The sequence below is a fragment of the Diceros bicornis genome, chromosome 8 (genome assembly GCF_020826845.1).
Source record: "Diceros bicornis minor isolate mBicDic1 chromosome 8, mDicBic1.mat.cur, whole genome shotgun sequence".
Classification (NCBI taxonomy): Eukaryota; Metazoa; Chordata; class Mammalia; order Perissodactyla; family Rhinocerotidae; genus Diceros; species Diceros bicornis.
Window position 1 is genome coordinate 69,963,676 of NC_080747.1, and position 18,868 is coordinate 69,982,543.

An 18,868-nucleotide genomic window follows, 5' to 3' on the forward strand; every position below is an offset into this window, starting at 1 on the left:
CCTTGATGGGCACTTAGGTTGCTTCCAAGTCTTGGCTATTGTGAATAACGCTGCAGTGAACACAGAGGTGCATGTATCTTTAGGCATTGTTGTTTTCACGTTCTTTGGATAAATACCCAGCAGTGGAATAGCTGGATCATATGGTAGTTCTATCCTTGATTTTTTGAGGAATCTCCATACTGTTTTCTGTAGTGGCTGCACCAGTTGAGAGACCTTATTTAAACAGTCATTCCAAAGTAGCCACCCAGGCACTTTCAAACATACCACCCCATTTTAATTAACTGCACGGCACTTTACATTATCTAATAATTCACTTACTTTTTTTAGTTAATTATGTATGGATGGATATATGTACATTTCTTTCTTCATTAAAATATAAGCTTCATGAAAACAGAGACATTGTCTACTTTCTATGCCACTATATCTTCAACACTCAAAACACAGTCTGACCTAGAGAAGAAATGCAAGAAAAATCCATGTTGCATTGTGATTGTGTCATTGTCATGATATCTGGCCTTACTGGATACTTGTGTTTTGTTACAGGCCTTCAGTGTAGGAAATCAATGCATGTTAAAACAGCTACGAAAAAATAACAAAAAAATTTCTACTTAACATATTTTAGAAGTGGGAAGATTGTTATGTTAATTGTAACTATTGCATGTTAAACTAGATTTTAATTGGATTACCACATTAATTTTCTCTGGTTGATCTGACAGGGGCAGGATGAAAATTAATATTTAGAATTAAAGCACTTTGCTTCTTAATCATAGCAGCCAAGTCAATATTTTTAAGGTAGAGAAAGAAATCAATGATATTTGAGTAGGTTGGGGCAGGGTCCAGGAACACACATATTTTGTGATAATGTGTGAGAGCAATTATAAAAATCAATGGAACTTCTGAGATTAAAAATATTAGACAATTGAAGCCAAAACTTAGTCACTGATATTTTCCCCTGAGGTTATTTTGCTAAGCAAGAAGAGTAGCTGTTTGCCAAGGAAGGCCAAAATTAAATTAAAAATAAGAATATGCTCATCCACACACACACACACACACACAGAGTCAAAAAACTTGCATGTGAAACAAAATCTTTTAAAAAATTTGGCCTATGCTCATAGTCCCTGCAGGTTCTCAGTTCCAGGTTGCCTGGGTACATCTGGAAATAATATAGAGCCCACTAGCTGTATCTTTCACACTGTAAGTGAATTAACTCAAAACAGCTTCTTATACAAAAAGGGTTACCTTTTTATATTAAAAAAGTAATATTCTTGCAATATAGAAATTCTGGAGGAAAAAGTATAAAGAATATTAAAAATTACACTGTATAGAGAAAAGTATTAATATTCTTGTGAAATTTGTTTTTTCTCTGCATATCATTTTCATTTTAATGTTAATTTGTGAATAGTTAAAACATTTATATAATTTCAAAATCAAAACTGTATTAAATGTTTTCCCTGACAAGTCTGACTTTCCATCCATCCTTATTCCTCCCTCGCCAAACACACACTACCTATAGGTCACTACTTTGATTAGTTGCATGTATATTCTTCCCATGATTTTTTTTTTTTTTGTGAATAAAGGCAAATACAAATATATGTTCTTTACTCTTCATGTTTCTGTTTCATAATGAGATATAAGCTCCAAAAGCTGTCTTTTTTTTTTTTTTTTTTGCTTTCTTTCTTCCTGCCATAGACGTTGCTGCAAATGTTTGGCATTTACCAACCCCTGAGCAGCTGACATTTCTTTTTCTAGTTAAGAAACAATAAATGTTGTAAAATGGCGTGTATTTTTGGACACGAAGTACAAGGTCAAGGTCCCAGTAATTAATTGAGAAATGTTAGCAGTTAAACTCAGTCCTCTCCAAATAAGGACTCTTAACCTTGCCACGGATATTCTGTCCTGGGGTTCCAAGGACATGAGTGTGACACTAGAGTAGTCAGTTCCTTGTATTGAGAATAGAGGGTTGCGTGAGGAGGGGTTTTCTTTGGCTACTGTCTATTTGAGTGCCTTGTACACTGTGGACTCCCCCAAAATCACTGGCTAATTAAAAGTTAGGCATCACTTACCAGCACTTGAGAATTGGTGGTGGACTCCTTTTAAAACCTCAGCCTTTTACAGGCTTGTCCCAAGGGGTCATTGGAAGGTTTGTTTAAAGTATGTTTTATATGCATTAGCTTATAAGCATTAGTTTCCTTTGACTGCTAAAACAAATTACCACAAAATTGGTGGCTTAAAACAACGGAAAGGTATTCTTTCACAGTTCTGCAGTCCAGAAGTCCGAAATGAAGGTATAGGAAGGACTAGACTTCTTTCAGAGGCCCTAGGAGGGAACTCTTCCAGCTTCTGGTGACTCAGCATTTCCTGGCTCGTGACTGTGTCCCTCCAGTCTCTATCCCTATTTTCACATCGCCCTCCCTCTCTGTGTGTATCAAATCTCCCTCTGTCTCTCTCGTAAGGATTATTGTGATTGGATTTAAGGGCCTCCCAGGTAATCCAGGATAGCTCTCTGTCAGGATCCTTAATCACATCTGCCAAGACCCTTTTTCCAGATGAAATAAAATTTACAGATTCCAGGGATTAGGACCTCCATATCCTTGGGTGGCCATTATTCAGAGTGTTATATTATACTTAGACATTTTCTAGAACTGTGTTCTACAGTCCTTACTACAAGGCAGAAGCCTAACATTGAGATTCCAAAATGCCCTTATCCAACCCTGCCTTCTCTTGTCATTTTTATCTTCTTTAAAAATATATTTGTGTGTTTTTTCTTAGTATGCAAGTAATATGAGCTGGTTATTTTAAAATTATTTAAAAAATAGGAAAAGCTTAGCAAAATAAAAATCACTCGTGAGCTGGCTATTAGAAGATAACCTGTATTAACATTTCCATTTTTTTCTGAGCCTTTTGTCATCCTCAACACATTTGATGAATAAACAAGTGAATGAACCAATAAATCACGTTGTAGTGACTTGTAGAGATCACACAAAGGAAGTGGAGCTTGGACTTCATGGGGGTCAAATTGCGTCTCTGCACTTTACCAGCTGCACAACACTCAACCTATTTATGCTTCAACATTCCTTCTGTAAAATGGACAGTTATCATTGTACCTCCATATAGGATTTTTTAGAAGATTACAATGTATAGCAGAGTACTGGCACATAGTAGATATTAGTGTAATGATTCAAAAAAAAAGAGGATGTCACTCCAAACAGAAGAATTTGGAGCAGAAATTGTTAGAGGATGGATTTTGCATCAACTTTCGGATTTGTTTTCTTTCAATTACAATCTTTCAGAAATGGTATGGGGCAGCTTCAAAAAGGTAGTTAAAATATTTCAAGCAAATTCTGGATGCCTGTGGTATTGCAAAGGGATTCATATATTTAATGAGTATGAGAAAGGTAACTTCCAAGATCTCCACCAATTTTGACAGTGTAATTTTAGAATTTTGGTTTTAGAATAATGTCTTCCTTTTCCTATATTTCCAATCTGTTTTTTCCCCTGCAGTCAAGGAATTTCTCCATTCTCCAATGAATCAAAAACATGTAGACAAATAAGAGTGTCCTAAATGTAGCTAGAATGGTAATAGCTGTGTTCTCAGGGAGAATGTTCATGCAGAAGGACTCCATTGGGGAAGAAATTCATGTACTTCTTCTGTTCTGTCCAGAGGGGGAGTTCACATGAAGTAAGGGATCCTTGTGTCTGAAAAGAAAGGATTGAAAGCTTTTAAATGAATTACATCAATACACTGTACATATTTTTCGTCATCACAATTAGTGCTGTCCTGTTAGCCTCATAGATCTGAACATAGGTAATAATATTATGCAAATGCTATTTTAAATTAAAATGAACCCAGAATGACAACGCTTCTCAAGTGTTAAATCTGCAGTTTATAATATAAAGCAGCAAGATGAGACATCTGTATAGAAAATTTATTTCTGTTTATTCAGTAATTATAAAATAGTCTCATGCTATTCTGTTTGTCATTGCTAGTTTAAATAATGATTTGAAAATATTACGTGTATTACTTGCTTTTGTGTATTTTATTAGCTGAGTAAAAATAGTACATTCTACAGTGTGCACAGCTTTATTAATATTATGCTATTTTTCTCTATAAGGCAGTTTATAACAATGGTTAGGTCAGTGTTCCCCAAACAGTTTGCACATCAGAATTACTTTGGTGGATACTAAAATTGTACCAATTTGCAAGTCTCCCCTTCTCTTCCCTCCCTGGTAGCAGGCCAGGAATCAGTGTAACTAATTTCAGAGCCTCAGAAGAAACTTGATAACTATTTATAAAACTTCTTTGAACTGCTTTAAATAACAGTAATTGATTAGAAATAGGAACATAAATTGAGTTAATAACTAAAGAATAAAATTCTTAAAGCAGCTTGCATTCATTCATTCATTCATTCATTCATTTTGTGTTTAAACAGATATGTATTAGGAGGAATTGACTATGCCAGCTTTTTTGCTAGGTGTCCCTGAGCTTCATTTTCTCATCGACAAAGTGAGAAATACCTACGTCACAGAGTCAGTGAGCAAAGTAATGATATGAATAGCATGCACATTTGTTTAGCAAAGTAATAGTCAAGAAATGTTAGCAATCATCATTATGAACATCATAGTGCTATGCTATTTATTATTATGATTGTTAATTAGAGATTTATTTGGTTGGGTTAGTCTAGCCTTGCAAACATGGTAGTAAAAACTGACTTTCAATTTTCTGATTAGTTTGCCTCCCTGTTTACTCAACTAGATAATAATACTAGCAGATATATATTGAAGCTTTATTAGAATCATCTCATTATTGGGGGATTAGCAAAATATGGGCCCAAATATCTTTGAGGCTTCTAGGATATAAGAAAGATTTTTTTTTTTAATATCAAAAGCAGCTAGAAAATACTATATAATCAGGCATTTTTCTGCAAACTACACATATTATTAGCTCACAGTGACTTTATGAAGTAGGTTCTATTTTTATCCCATTTTAAGAATGTAGACCCTGAGGAAGAGGGAGGACAAGTATCTTGCCTGAAGTCACATTGGCTAATCGGTGGCCCGGTGGGAACCGGAACCGAGGCAGTTTGACTCCAGAACAGATTTACTTAACCACAAACTTTGTCATCATTCGTAGATTGTTGTATGGCCAGAGCGCTTCTGAATACAATTTTATATCTTTCATAAGCATATAGTATCCTGTTTCCTTTTCATAGTGGAGGCCTATCTGTAATAGTTTTTTTCAGTTTTTCTGCCTTCCCTGAGTGATTCTAAGATCCAGGATTGCAAAGACATTATTGGACTTTCTCACCATTATATTCTCTGTGCCTAGGACAAGGCCTTGCACATTCTAGGTGTTTAATAAATATTTGTTGAATGAATTAATGAAATTACTTGCAACAAAGAAAAGAAAATCAAACCAACCTACGTTACTCTAATAAAAATTATTGAATGATATTTATTTCACCTTGATCTCATTTTCAAGCCTCTGTCTAGTCGCATTAAAAATAAACATATAATGTCAAGCTGAGACTTTGCCTAGTTCCTTGTGATACTCATGATCATTGTTCTTGCTGGAAAAAAAAATCTCATCATTGTGCTTATAGAAACTAACAAAGCTACTGCACATGCATACATTTTTCCAATTGAAATTCCAGAGAATAAGATCACCATGCTTATTTTCAGTAGGATCTAGCCTTTCCCTAGTATCTTGTGGTTTGGGCTCAGTGATCTGATGTTAACTAGACATGAGCTTCTTTTCTTTTCTTTTACTTATTTATTTATTTTTGTGAGGAAGATCAGCCCTGAGCTCACATCCATGCCAAGCCTCCTCTTTTTGCTGAGGAAGACCAGCACTGAGCTAACATCTGTTGCCAATCCTCCTCATTTTTCTCCCCATAGCCCCAGTAGATAGCTGTATGTCATAGTTGCACATCCTTCTAGTTGCTGTATGTGGGACACCGCCTCAGCATGGCCGGACAAGCAGTGCATTGGTGCGTGCCCAGGATCCGAACTCCGGGCTGCCAGTAGTGGAGTGCACGCATTTAACCGCTAAGCCATGGGGCCGGCCCCAGAGCTTCTTTTCTGATAGCAATTTTAGGTGACTATAAAATACTAGTATGGTTCTGAATTATGTTTCTTTTGCCAACTCTTAGCTGTCAAACTATAAAGGATTTTGTTTAATGTATTATCTCATTTTGAAGTTTTAAAGATTCTTTATAAAATGGATCTTCCTTGTAAGGGATAAAAATAAGTTAATTCCATTCTGAATATGCTGATTTATTATTGACGTGTAATTATTGCCATATGTAATGAACTCTTATCAAAAAGGTTACATCCCCTTTCTTATGCTTGAGCCTCTCCTCTCTGATCGTCCAAAACTTGCAGTGAGGCATGTTGAATGTCATGGGATAATATGCCCTTTTTTAGAAAACTCGGGGCACTTGCACCCTGGTTATTTTGTCACTCAAGATCCTAGCAGGAAATTGATGGGTCTCTCAAAAGGAGTAATTGGAGAGTGTGATAAAGAAACCACTAACAAAATGTTGGAAAGATTGATAGAAACCAAAGATAGTGAAAATACCTTGGGACTAAAAACAAGGAGGAACCCATTACCACTTTTAGCTCTACTGGAACCTGGGGAAGCCTGCAAATTTAGGATATGTGGACTAAGGTAGCCTATGCAACTAGGACCAAATTGCTACCTAGTGTGGAGGGAGACAAGTCAATAAATATCTTGGTCTGTCTCTCTGGTGGCCTTCTGACCTCCTGCTATGGCCTCTCAAAGCCAACCTGAAACCAGCTGTCAAGAGAGCCTGGTTTGTGCAATTTATAGAGATTAGTCTCCTGGGGTACAGAATAGAGCGACAGGTGCAGAGAAGATCTAGAGGAGCAGATAGAGAATATCCAGCACAGCTACTAAAAGAAAATTAAAGAATATCACTTTGTTTTGGCTCAAGTGCATGAGTCTTGAGGTTGAATCTTCCCAATTCCCCATTTCTAACAAGAGGAACCACCTTTCTTCTAGAAATACAGAAGAGAAAAATTGAAGTCATCTTTGACTCTTTCTTCTTCATTCCCTGTGTTTAAGCTATGATCAGTTTCTTTCATATTTCTTAAAAATATATCTCTAATGATGTATCTCTAATGCAAATTTATGCCATTTCTACTGCTGACAGCTTTGTGTAGATCTTGGCTTTGCCATTTTATGTCAAATTAATTGCTTCATGGCAACAAACTTCTGAGAGGCTAGTATTCTTAAATCTCCATCTGTTTTGCTCAGGAACCTACCCTGGCTCTCAGTTGTTATGGATATCAAGTGCAACATCCTCTGCCTAAGGTTAGACTTCCCACGCATGCCCTCAACATTACCAATGATCTTTATTTTCTCATTATTCCTCCACAAGAATCTTCTACTTATTGTAATGTGCTCTGCACATATGGCTCCAATTACTGCTTTTGCTGATGCTGTTTCCTCCATTTTGGAAGATTACCCCTAGCTCACTAAATCGTAAAACCTTATCTTCCTTTGAAAACCATTTCGTTCATGGTATCTTTCCCAACTATCAGACTGCTCTTATGACTCTCTTCTTCTTCTTTTTTTTTTTTTGTGAGGAAGATCAGCCCTTAGCTAACATCTGCCAATCCTCCTTTTTTTTTTTGCTGAGGAAGACTGGCCCTGGGCTAATATCCATGCCTATCTTCCTCCACTTTGTATGGGGCGCCGCCACAGCATGGCTTGACAAGCAGTGCATCGATGTGGGCCCGGGATCCGAACCTGCGAACCCTGGGCCGCCACAGCAGAGTGCGTGCATTTAACCGCTTACGCCGCTGGGCCGGCCCGAACACTCTCTTCTTAAACTCTTATTATATTCGTTTGTTTTTCTACATACTTTGGCACTTATTTGGTCTATAGTTATATATTGCATTACTCTTGTATTGACAGTAAAGACTTTCTTTCTTTCACACACCTCACATCACCTGAAATTGTTCTAGAGAAAATATCTGACATATAGTAGTGTCTCAATACATTACTTTTGAATCAGATTGAGCACTTAAATTATATTTGCCTATTAGTTGTTTGTTTGTTTAGCTAATTTAAAGCAACTTTGAAAGAATTAACCAAACTCTCACAAACAGTGCAAACTTTTTGACTCCTAATTTCTCTCATAGATATTTGTCCTAAAGGGATAAGTTAAGGAGGAACCCAAAGATTTAGCTTCATAGATGTTCATTACAATGTTCTTTATAGTAACACTTACAAAAGCTATAAACATTTTACAACAGTAGAAGATAGGAAAGTATGTATATTCAAGAAAGAACTGTACTATTCAGCTTTTAAAAATGATGTAGATTATTAAATTGGTGTAATAACAATATATGACTTTTAAGTTTTGAAGCAGATAAATCTTTATTTTGATTACTGTTTTTGTAAAAATAACTTTATATGTTTGTATACATATACATAAATGCATACAAATATGGGAAGATGTATATGGTGTTAATATTGGTTATCTATGGTGGCAGGTATGTTATAGATTTTTTGTTGTTGTGTATCTGCATTTTATGACACTATAAACATTGCTAACTATTTTGGAAATAACTGTCACAATTAAGACACCTCTTTTAGTTATGGCTTTTGACTACATGTTTTCCATACAAGTGATCAAGTTAGTTGTTTGAATAAAATGACTTTATTTTACTTACTAAATGACTTAATGAATTAACCACAGTAAATGTTTGTCAATTACAGTATATCCTGCCCTAAACATTGTCTACTGATATTTAAACTATTATTTCACATCACAATTTGTGTGGAAAACTATCAAAATATAAAACCTATATAATGTCAAATTTGAAAATGAAAATAAAAATTGTAGCCAGAAGTAACTATTTCACAAGAAAGACAACAAGGATAGAATTACTCTAAATCTTTTAATTGCCACATGAAGCAGTTTGGGATTTCGTGAAGGAGTATGGCTTATGCGGGAGAATAGGAAAGTAGCTTGAATTCTGCTTACATGACAGATGTACAGTTTCAGATCCTAAGTAGACCCGGAAGGCATAGAATTAAACAGGAGTCATATGTACACATTTGCCAACATACATGCATGCATGCATAAATGAATATTGTATCTATCTGGAAAGTTAGATGCTACGTTCTAAAACTAAACTAAATCACAAATTTAATTACTTCACAAAATCATTTCAGTAAGTAAAATAAACTTGTAATTGAAACAACTGATTTTATAACTTTATATTGAAACCATATAGATTAAACCTGTATGTAAAAGAAAGGTCTTAATTATGATGAATATTTTTAAAGCATTTAGTAATTTTTAAAAATTATTGAAAAATGCCAGTAGGCGAAATGGGATCCATAGGCCAGAGGGCACGAGATATGATGAGAAGTAGTGAAATTTACTTCCTTGAGGAGAAAACAAAGGCAGTACCTCCAACACCTCATCTTGTATGGCATGGAGGGAGAGGGACACTCCTAACCTACAATTCCTTGGGTTTTAGTTAGGAAGTGCTGTGCTTTATCACTCTAAGCCCAGAAGGAGGGATGGAGTTGATGACTATAATTTTCTGTGCCAAACTAGGTAGGATGAAAGTTGAGTGAAATATTGCTTGAGCTAAATATTGCTTCAAGGTGGGAAAAATGGATAATATAATATAGTGGACAAGAGCATAGGCTTTTGAATCCATCATGCTTGGTTTTGAATACTGGCTCTGCTACACCAACAGCACTCATTCACTCAACAGGACACTTTCTTTAGCATTAACCTTATGCCAGGCAAAATGTTAGGCATTGGTGGTAAATTAAGGAGAAAAACACATATTATCCTTGCTCCCTTACAGTTTAATGATGGAGATAGGTATTAATCAAATAATCTTACAAATAACATAATTATATACTGTGGTAAATCAGTCCAGGAAAGAGTCACGAAGCTACACAACTATATTTTAAATGTGGTCAACCTGAAAAATGAGTATAAAATAAGCAGAGGAAGAATGTAGTCCTAAGGTAGATGGGAGCATGATTCCATGTATAGAAGGACAGTTGGCTGCATCATAGAAAGCACTGAAAGTGTCAGAGTGGAAAAATTAGCTTAGAGATGTGGGTGAAGAAAGACCATCCAGATCTTTATTCTAGGACAAATGAAAGCTGTTGAAGATTTTTAAGCAGGAAAGTTGTGAGATCACATTTCTGTTCATAAAAATCACTCTGACTGTATTAAGAAAAAAAAAGGATTGAAAGATGTTAGAGTATTGTGGAGAATTCAGTGAAAGGATGGTTGAAACGTTCTAGACAAAAAACAATAGTCGCTTGAACTGGAGAGTGGTGGTAGTAGAGATAAAGTAGAGTAGAGATGATAAGTCCTACATTTCTGGCTTTTCCAACTGATTGGAAGATGGTGCCAGTCACTGAGTTAGAGAATACCTAAACAAGACAAGAATTAATTGCATTTGTGTGTGTGTGTGTGTGTGTGTGTGTGTGAGGAAGATCAGCCCTGAGCTAACATCCATGCCAATCCTCCTCTTTTTTCTGAGGAAGACCGGCCCTGAGCTAACATCTATTTCCAATCCTCCTCCTTTTTTTTTTTGTTCCCTTTTTCTCCCCAAAGCCTCAGTAGATAGTTGTATGTCATAGTTGCACATCCTTCTAGTTGCTGTACGTGGGATGTGGCCTCAGCATGGCCGGACATGCGGTGTGTCCGTGCGCGCCCGGGATCCGAACCCCGGGCCGCCAGTAGCGGAGCGTGCGCACTTAACTGCTAAGCCACGGGCCCAGCCCCTAATTGCTTTTTAATTTTACTAAGTTTAGTTTAAGATGATTTTGAGATATCCAAATGGAAATGTCAAATAAGTTCTTAGATATAAAAGTCTGAAGCTCAGAGAATACTGGGTTAGAAATATTAATCTGATATTCATTGGCTTACAGTTGGTTATTGAATCATAGGCATGGATGAGATAGCTTAGAGACCAAGGAAAGAAGACGCTTCAAGAAAGAATGAATAATAGTGCTGAATGCTCCTGGGAAGTCAGAATCATTGAGGATTGAAAATTGTCCAGCATGTAGCTTGTGAGAGTCATGTAATTGGAATTATGGGTGCACAAACCAGGTTTCGATGGATACATATGAGGAAGCAGGTTCAGTGTAGAAAATCTTTGCTAAGCAAGGGAAAAAATCAGACGATAGCTGAAGGGCGAGGTAGAGTCAAAGTAATTTTTTTTTTTTTTTTTTTTTTTTTTTTTTTTTGTGAGGAGATCAGCCCTGAGCTAACATCCGCCAATCCTCCTCTTTTTTTGCTGAGGAAGACGGCCCTGGGCTAACATCTGTGCCCATCTTCCTCCACTTTATAAGGGACGCCGCCACAGCATGGCTTACCAAGCAGTGCGTCGGTGCGCGCCCGGGATCCGAACCAGCGAACCCCGGGCCGCCGCAGCGGAGCGCGCGCACTTAACCGCTTGAGCCACCGGGCCGGCCCAAAGTAATTTTTTTTTTTTTTTTTTTTTTTAATGGGATAAACTTTTAAATATGTCTCAGTAACGATGGGAATGATGCACTAAAGAGGGAAAAATCTAACAGAAAAGAGAAAAGATAATCAAGAGAAGGCAATGGCAATGATGGCTAAGTTATCTAACTTCTTTGCCTTGGTTTTCACAACTATAAAATGGGGAAAATAATACCTACCTCCTAAGATTCTTCTAATAATTAAATAACATGATGTTGGTAGAATGCTCAGTAAAATTTTTGGCTCACAGAATGCATTTAATAAATTGGTGCTGAAAATGAATCCACACCTAACACAGTGTCTTAAACACATTAGATGGTCCACAAATATTTGTCAATGTTGAATGAATATGATTCCGTTACATGATTCTTAATTAGTTGGGAACATGAATGAGTTGGATGTTTATTACTGTATGCTGGGTTACAGATGCACCGTGGATATTATATCCACTGATGATGATAGGATGATGGTATTCAATATTTGCCATCTGATGATGTTGGGCATTTGTGTTTCACAGGGTACTATTTTTCTGCCTGGAAATAAAGTCCTTGAACATCCCTGCAATGAAGAGAGCCCAGGGAAATTCCTTTTTGAAGTAGTTCCAGGTAAGATATTTTTCTGGTTTGATTAAATTATTGCCATTCCATGTGGGTGAAGGTGAAGACAGGTCAGACAGCCTTTAGTCTTCTTAAGTCGTGGCTGAGAACATTAATTTGAGGAGGCAAGTGGGAAATTTGGTTAGTATTTACACAGATAATGATTCCAGGTTTGTGCACTGGTACAAATGAACACACACATCCACATGGGCACATGACTATTGGACATCCATTTGTCCAGAAGTCTCCAGAGGTGACTAGAAGTCATGACAGCATTTGTAAGGGATTGTTGGAAACAAAGTTGATGTTACAGCGCTCTTGTGTTATAAAATTTACCCACGTGTTACAGGTAGAACGCCTTGCCTGGCTGATTCACTGTCGTATTTCCTCACAAAACTGCATCTTAAAGGAGCCCTTGCTATAAAAACAAGACAAAAGAAAAAAACCTCCTTCAATGACTGACCAAGCATTGCAGTTCTGTAATGCTCAACTTTACTCCCAACCAAACACTTCCATATGTTTGGCTGGTGGAGTTGAGGATATCTCTGCCAAGTGATCAGATCCTGCAGTTAAATTTCTTCAACATCTGTTCATTTTTTTCTAGTCATCTGCATCCATCCCTCTCAGAGTACCTGATCTGCACTTAAATCTTTGACTCACCCAGCAACGATTTCTTCAAGGCCATGGTCTACTTCTTCGATCAGTTCTTTTGCCGTTCCGTAAACCTTGATGTAAGAAAAAGGGAGTTAGGAATGTAGTTTTTATCACATTGGCTCTGGCTTACCCAGTTTAGGTAATATCGACATTGATTTAATCTCAGTCTAGGGTGAGTGTGAATTTATTTGAGTGACTAATATATAATGCATATCAATAATGCATATTATAATGCATATCAATAATGCTGGCACAAAGGCAGTCAATAAAACATTTTTTCCCAGATTTATAAATGCAGGGAATCTAAAATCTGAAAGCATATTTTTCCCCCTCAATGAAAACAGCTGTAGCACTGAGTTCATCTGGCTCACAATGGAATCCATGACTAAATGTTAATTAATGCAGCTGAAGTGCAGAAAGGTTAGTCAGATGCGTTGTGTTATTTGTTTTCCCCCAGGGAGAACATATTGTAAGAAACCTGAATCTTGTTTGCCCTGTTAAAATCTTTTTATACTTACTTCTTAGTGTACTATCGTGTATGGAACCAAATTCCAGATGTTGCAAAGTCTTTGAAGTATCAGTAGAGGAAATTTCTTTCCCTATTTATTTTCAAACATTAGTGCCTATTGGCTTTTAAGTGAGCATGGTATTAAAGCTTTGACTTTTTATGTCCAATAATACTAAAGGTCTACTTTCCCATTCAGTCTACGAACTGCGTAGAGATTTCGTTTTTTGGTGAAGATGTTGTAATATAATATAGATGGATCTTGTCAAAATTGTTCTAGAGAGAGCTGCATCTTTAAGCCCAGGAAGTCACAAGACCTCCCCTTCAAGACTGCTGTTCTAGGGCATGTGTTTCACATGCAGGGCATGTGACATAATGGCTTTGATGAGCAAAGCTTAAGAAGTTTAAGACTGTGTGATGTGGAATAGGATGGTTGTCCTTTCAAAAAAGAAAAAAGAATTTTCAAGAAAATTCAGGTTTGCTGCAGTAATGATGGAGGTAAACATACTATGCCCACGGCTCATTTGAAAAGATGCTTCTTGAATCATTAATACAATATGCAGTAGCTTCTAAATTAGGTTTTATAATTCTGAATCATTTTATGGAGTGACAAGAGATTTGTGCCAAATACTTCTTTAAAGAAGGAGTTGGAAAAACTATGGCTACATTGAGAATCCAGTGTCAGCACCATTAATCTTGGTTGTTGGGGCTCTACTGGTGTGCGCCTGATATCAGAACTGAATTTCCAGGCAAATGCTTCTGTATTTCTAGGAGAATGTGGGGATCTGTATCACATGATTTTAATCAATTTTTGCAAAATCAGGATTACTTAAATCAAGCGTCATGCTATCCTTATCTCTACAAATGGGAATGACAAGATAATATTTTCTAATTTTTCCAATTATGAGATAGTTTGACGTGGGAATCTGGAAACTTGAAAGAGTGGTATTTGTCAGAAAGTGTAGGAGACAGGAAGGATTGCAGAAATGTGGTCAGTGCCTTGTACAGAACCCTCTGCAGACCTGCCTGGCAGCAGATCCTCATAATATGTACTTATTGTACGTTGGCTTTCTCTGTGGAATTCTCTTGATCACCACTTCTGAAAACCCATCCTACAAATGGTGCTTACAGATCCAATACTATTCTGTCTTTATGGACAAATACCTCCAGCCCAACTACCCAAGGTATATCAATGAATAAGATTAAATCTTTAAATCTCAACTGTCTATCATTTCCAACAAAACTGACAAAAGCTTCCAGGAGGCTGTTTGCCAAATATTCTAGCACTATATACATACACACGCATTTGTGTGTGATGTATGTCTGTGTGTGTGTGTGGGGAGAGAGAGAGAGAGAGAGAGAGAGAGAGAGAGAGAGAGAGAGAGATATCAGACATACATATACATGCATATATACACACACACATATATAGTTTATCCATATATGTGTTATTATATCTTTATAATTTACCCATATATTTATCCATATATGCTATGTAGGTAGGAGTTTTTGTTTTGTTTCTTTTTTGTTTTTGCTTTAGTCTGAAACGTCCTATGAAATTAGGTGATAATCATGTGCAAATAATAAAAAACAAGATTTTTCAATAGAATTGAGGGTCTCAGCTCTTTGTATATTACTTATTTACATTTGTTCATATATTATATTTCTATGCAGGTTTTAGGCTTTTATAAAAACCTATCTGAAAAAAAAATCTACCATGATTTAGGGTTAACTTCTTATAGACTTACTATCCCAAGAAATGGATTATGTCTCTGAATAAAGCCATCATTTATAGCACTTTATTCCACTTTTTTCCTATTTTTCTACTTCTTATTAGAAAAAAGATGTTAGCCAAATTGGCAAATTTGAAAACTTCACTGTCAGACATGCCAAATTTCAGATTGGAGTGAACTTTTATGGCCAAGTGCTAAGCTTTTGGGAAATGTGGTTGAGAAAGGAATGTTGGCAGACCTTTAATACATGGTGCTTGGAGAAAGAAAATGCAGTTGGTCTCCTTGCTTCTCAAAATGTGTTCTGAGCAAGTTTTCCATGTGATATTTAAAAAAAAATGGAGTAATTAGTGGAATGATGATGCCTTAACTTTCTTAGAAGAATAGTCTGTCAGAGGGAGAAAAAGAAGTAGTGATTCAGAGACAGAGACAGGCAAAAAGAGACAAGGAAGTATGTACCCCATATAGTTAGAAACCATATCTTTCTTCCTCATTACTATATCCCTAGCACCTAATAACAGCCAGCCATGGTGGTCTAGTGGTTAAGATTTGGCCTTCTCACCTCTGCAGCCCAGGTTTGTTTCCTGGTCAGGGAACCACACCACCCGTCTGTCAGTTGTCGGTTGGGTATTGCTGTGATGCTGAAAGCTCTGCCACCAGTACTTCAAAATACCAGCAGGGTCACCCATGATGGACAAGTTCCATCAGAGCTTCCAGACTAAGATAGACTAGGAAGAAGGCCCTGGCCATCCACTTCCAAAAATATTGGCCAGGAAAACCCTATGGATAGCAGTGGAGCACTGTCTGATATAGTGCCAGAAGTGAGAGGATGGTGCAAAAAGACTGGGTTCAGCTCTGCTGTACACAGGGTCGCTAGAGGTCAGAATCAACTCGATGGCACAAACAGCAAACACTGTTCTGTCTAGATCCCAGAGGCTGGTCTATTGGCTGCTAATGGCTCACAGAGCCCTCATGAGAACTGAGGGCTGGGTGACCCTGCTGGTATTTTGAAATACCATCACAGCAACAGGCAGCCACCACAGTATGACAATCGACAGTTGGGTGGTGTGGTTCCCTGACCAGGAAATGAACCTGGGCCGAGATGGTGAAAACTGAATCTTAACCACTAGACCACCAGGGCTGGCAGACAGAGCATTACAGTATCCATTATGGTTTATCTGTATCTAGCTTTATCTGTATCTTTCTTTCTGTATCCCAGGCAATGTTCCAGGCTCTTTACACGTATAACTTCGTTGAATCCTCACCATAACTCTATGAGACAGACTCTATTATTACGTCCATTTTCAGATAAAGAAATTGAGGCACAGAGAAGTAATTTGATCAAAGTCAAACAGCTAACACTAGCTAGTGAATGTAGGGGTGTGTGTGTGTGTGTGTGTGTGTGTAGTTATGTATCACTGATTTACCATTACAAAGGTAAAATTCCAGGAAATCAAAATAAAGATATGTATAATCTGGCTTAAAAATATGAGATATTAGAGTATTAGAGGCTGGTGCCTAGTTTCTGAACTGTGCACATGTGAACCTTTTTATTATTATTAACTGAAATGGATATACTTTTATTTCTTCTCAGCTCATCCATTAAGGATGAGAGTTTTGGTGCTTGAAGTGAGAATCAGCATTTTCATTTATTGGCAACTATTTGTATGTTTAAGCCTGTCATAAAAAAAGGCACTGGACAAAGATGCTCACTTATAGTTCTTTTCAATATATGTTCTAAGGCCACAACTACACTGGCATGGAAAAGCGGGGAGAGAAACACACTTGCCGGGCCGGCCTCGTGGCGCAAGTGGTTAAGTGCGGGTGCTCTGCTGCGGCGGCCCGGGGTTCGCCAGCTCGGATTCCGGGCACGCACCGACGCACCGCTTGTTAAGCCATGCTGTGGCGGCGTCCCATATAAAGTAGAGGAAGATGGGCACGGATGTTAGCCCAGGGTCAGTCTTCCTCAGCAGAAAAGAGGAGGATTGGCATTGGATGTTAGCTCAGGGCTGGTCCTCCTCACAAAAACAAAAAAAAATCAAAAAAATCCAAACAGCACACTTGCCTACAGTGGCCTTACTTATATGTGAATAACTATGCCAAAGGAGCAACCTGCATCTGTAATTTTTTCCTGTAGAAAATGACATGCTGGGGTTCAGTTCTCTTCATTGCAGAATTCACCTTGCTGAAATTGTCTCAGCTTCTTCACAAACTCCCTCCACACACTGGCCAAGTTATCACTCACTGTCTAGCCACCACCAAGCACAGCTGGTATTACTCACATGTTGGGAATCAGTCCATCCACCTGCATAGGTATTATCCAAGCAGAGATCCATTATGAGTCTCAAAGGCAATTACCAATATGCCAGACTCTCAAAGCCGCATCTCAGCCAAGTGCCCAAAAGCAATAATAACTAGAACTTGGAGATTCTCTTATCTTCTTCCTTCTCCCAGGGAGAGGAAAGAAGAGGAGCACATAAGAAAAGGGGCTTAGGGAGGAAGAGGCAGCTATGGAAACAAAGAAAAAAAGAGAAATTTTGAAACGTGATCTAAAGTGATTTTCATCTGCCTGGAAGTGAAATTAAGCCCTTCTAAAAAAGAGAAAGTGTTATTTATCCCACCTTTAGCCATGAGTATGCTAATTATTTGTGGTGTCCTCAATTACATATTACTTCTGTAAATTTCAATAAAAAATATTTCCATTCTAATTATTTTCCAGAAGGATTTTTAGGAGCTAAGTGAAAAATTAGAGGACATGGGTGCTTGCTTAGAGAATCTAATAAATGCATTATGGATCATTTTGCCAGAAAAATGGATATACCTACTAAAACTGCAAACACTCTGGGGGGCTTCAGAGATTCCCTGAAACCAAGTCGTGGACTCCAGGTTAAGAACTGTAGTTTTAATTTGGGGACCAGAGACTTTATGAGTCTCTATCTACCTCTCTGTCTCTATCTCTATATTTAGTTATTTTTCTCTATGTTTCTCTCCATCTCTCTGTTTCATCTACATACATGCATGCCTGAACGTGACAATTTTTTTCTATTATTTGTAATTGCGTGGTATACTATTAATCATTTTGTGACTTTTACCTCCCTGATTCAGTTGGTTTTTTTCTCTTGGTTCAATGATTATGTAACTCTGCAGACCTATTTCATGCATTTACAAAAGAACTTTTCCTGGATAGAACATTTCATGGGTCTGGAGACTGTAAAATTTTTAAATTACCAAAACATGAATCTACTTAGATGGCCAGTGCAGCTGCTCTATGGGATAGGACATCTGAGAAATAGATAGTTCTGAGAGAGAGCCATGGGTGTCTCTGAGAAAGAAGAAAGCTTAGCCAATTTTTGAGTTTTTGAGATAATTATGTGACATCAGCAATGGAAGTTTATCATCCATGTCTATATTTGCAACTCTTAGGATGAACAAATAGTATCATTTAATTTAACAAATTAAATATATTAATTTGCTGTCATTTAAAAATGTAAACCAGTATTTAGTATCTATTTTATATGAAAATGTGGGGATATTTTAATAGTGTTTTAGCATAAAAGTTGGTCAATTTCTTGATCACTAGTTAAATATACTGCTAAGGCATTTAGTTTTATAATACTCTCTTTATCTTAACTTGTTTTCCCCTTTGTGTTAGTACTGTAAGTTAAAATCATGCAATTATATTTGTGATCCAAAGGCAACTATGGCATTCTTCTTTTTTGTCTGCCTAAGTCTGTAGGCAGCCCTGAAGCTGTTTTCTTTTTTTTTTTTTTGCTTAGTTAATGTGTGCAAATCATTTTGAGAATGTGAGTAGGAGTAGTTTATGGTATGAAAACATAATACTATATACACAAGTAGTTCTGAACATGAATT

The 18,868-nt window shown here is 37.1% G+C and overlaps 1 protein-coding gene across 1 annotated transcript in view; it reads left to right on the forward strand.

The window, feature by feature from the left end:
* Nucleotides 1-18,868, forward strand: part of ARHGAP24 (Rho GTPase activating protein 24) — a 468,734-nt gene that overhangs the window by 192,715 nt on the left and 257,151 nt on the right. The window contains exon 3 of the mRNA XM_058547442.1: nt 12,031-12,118. Coding sequence (XP_058403425.1) covers nt 12,031-12,118 — 88 coding nt within the window. The remainder of the gene's footprint in view (nt 1-12,030; nt 12,119-18,868) is intronic.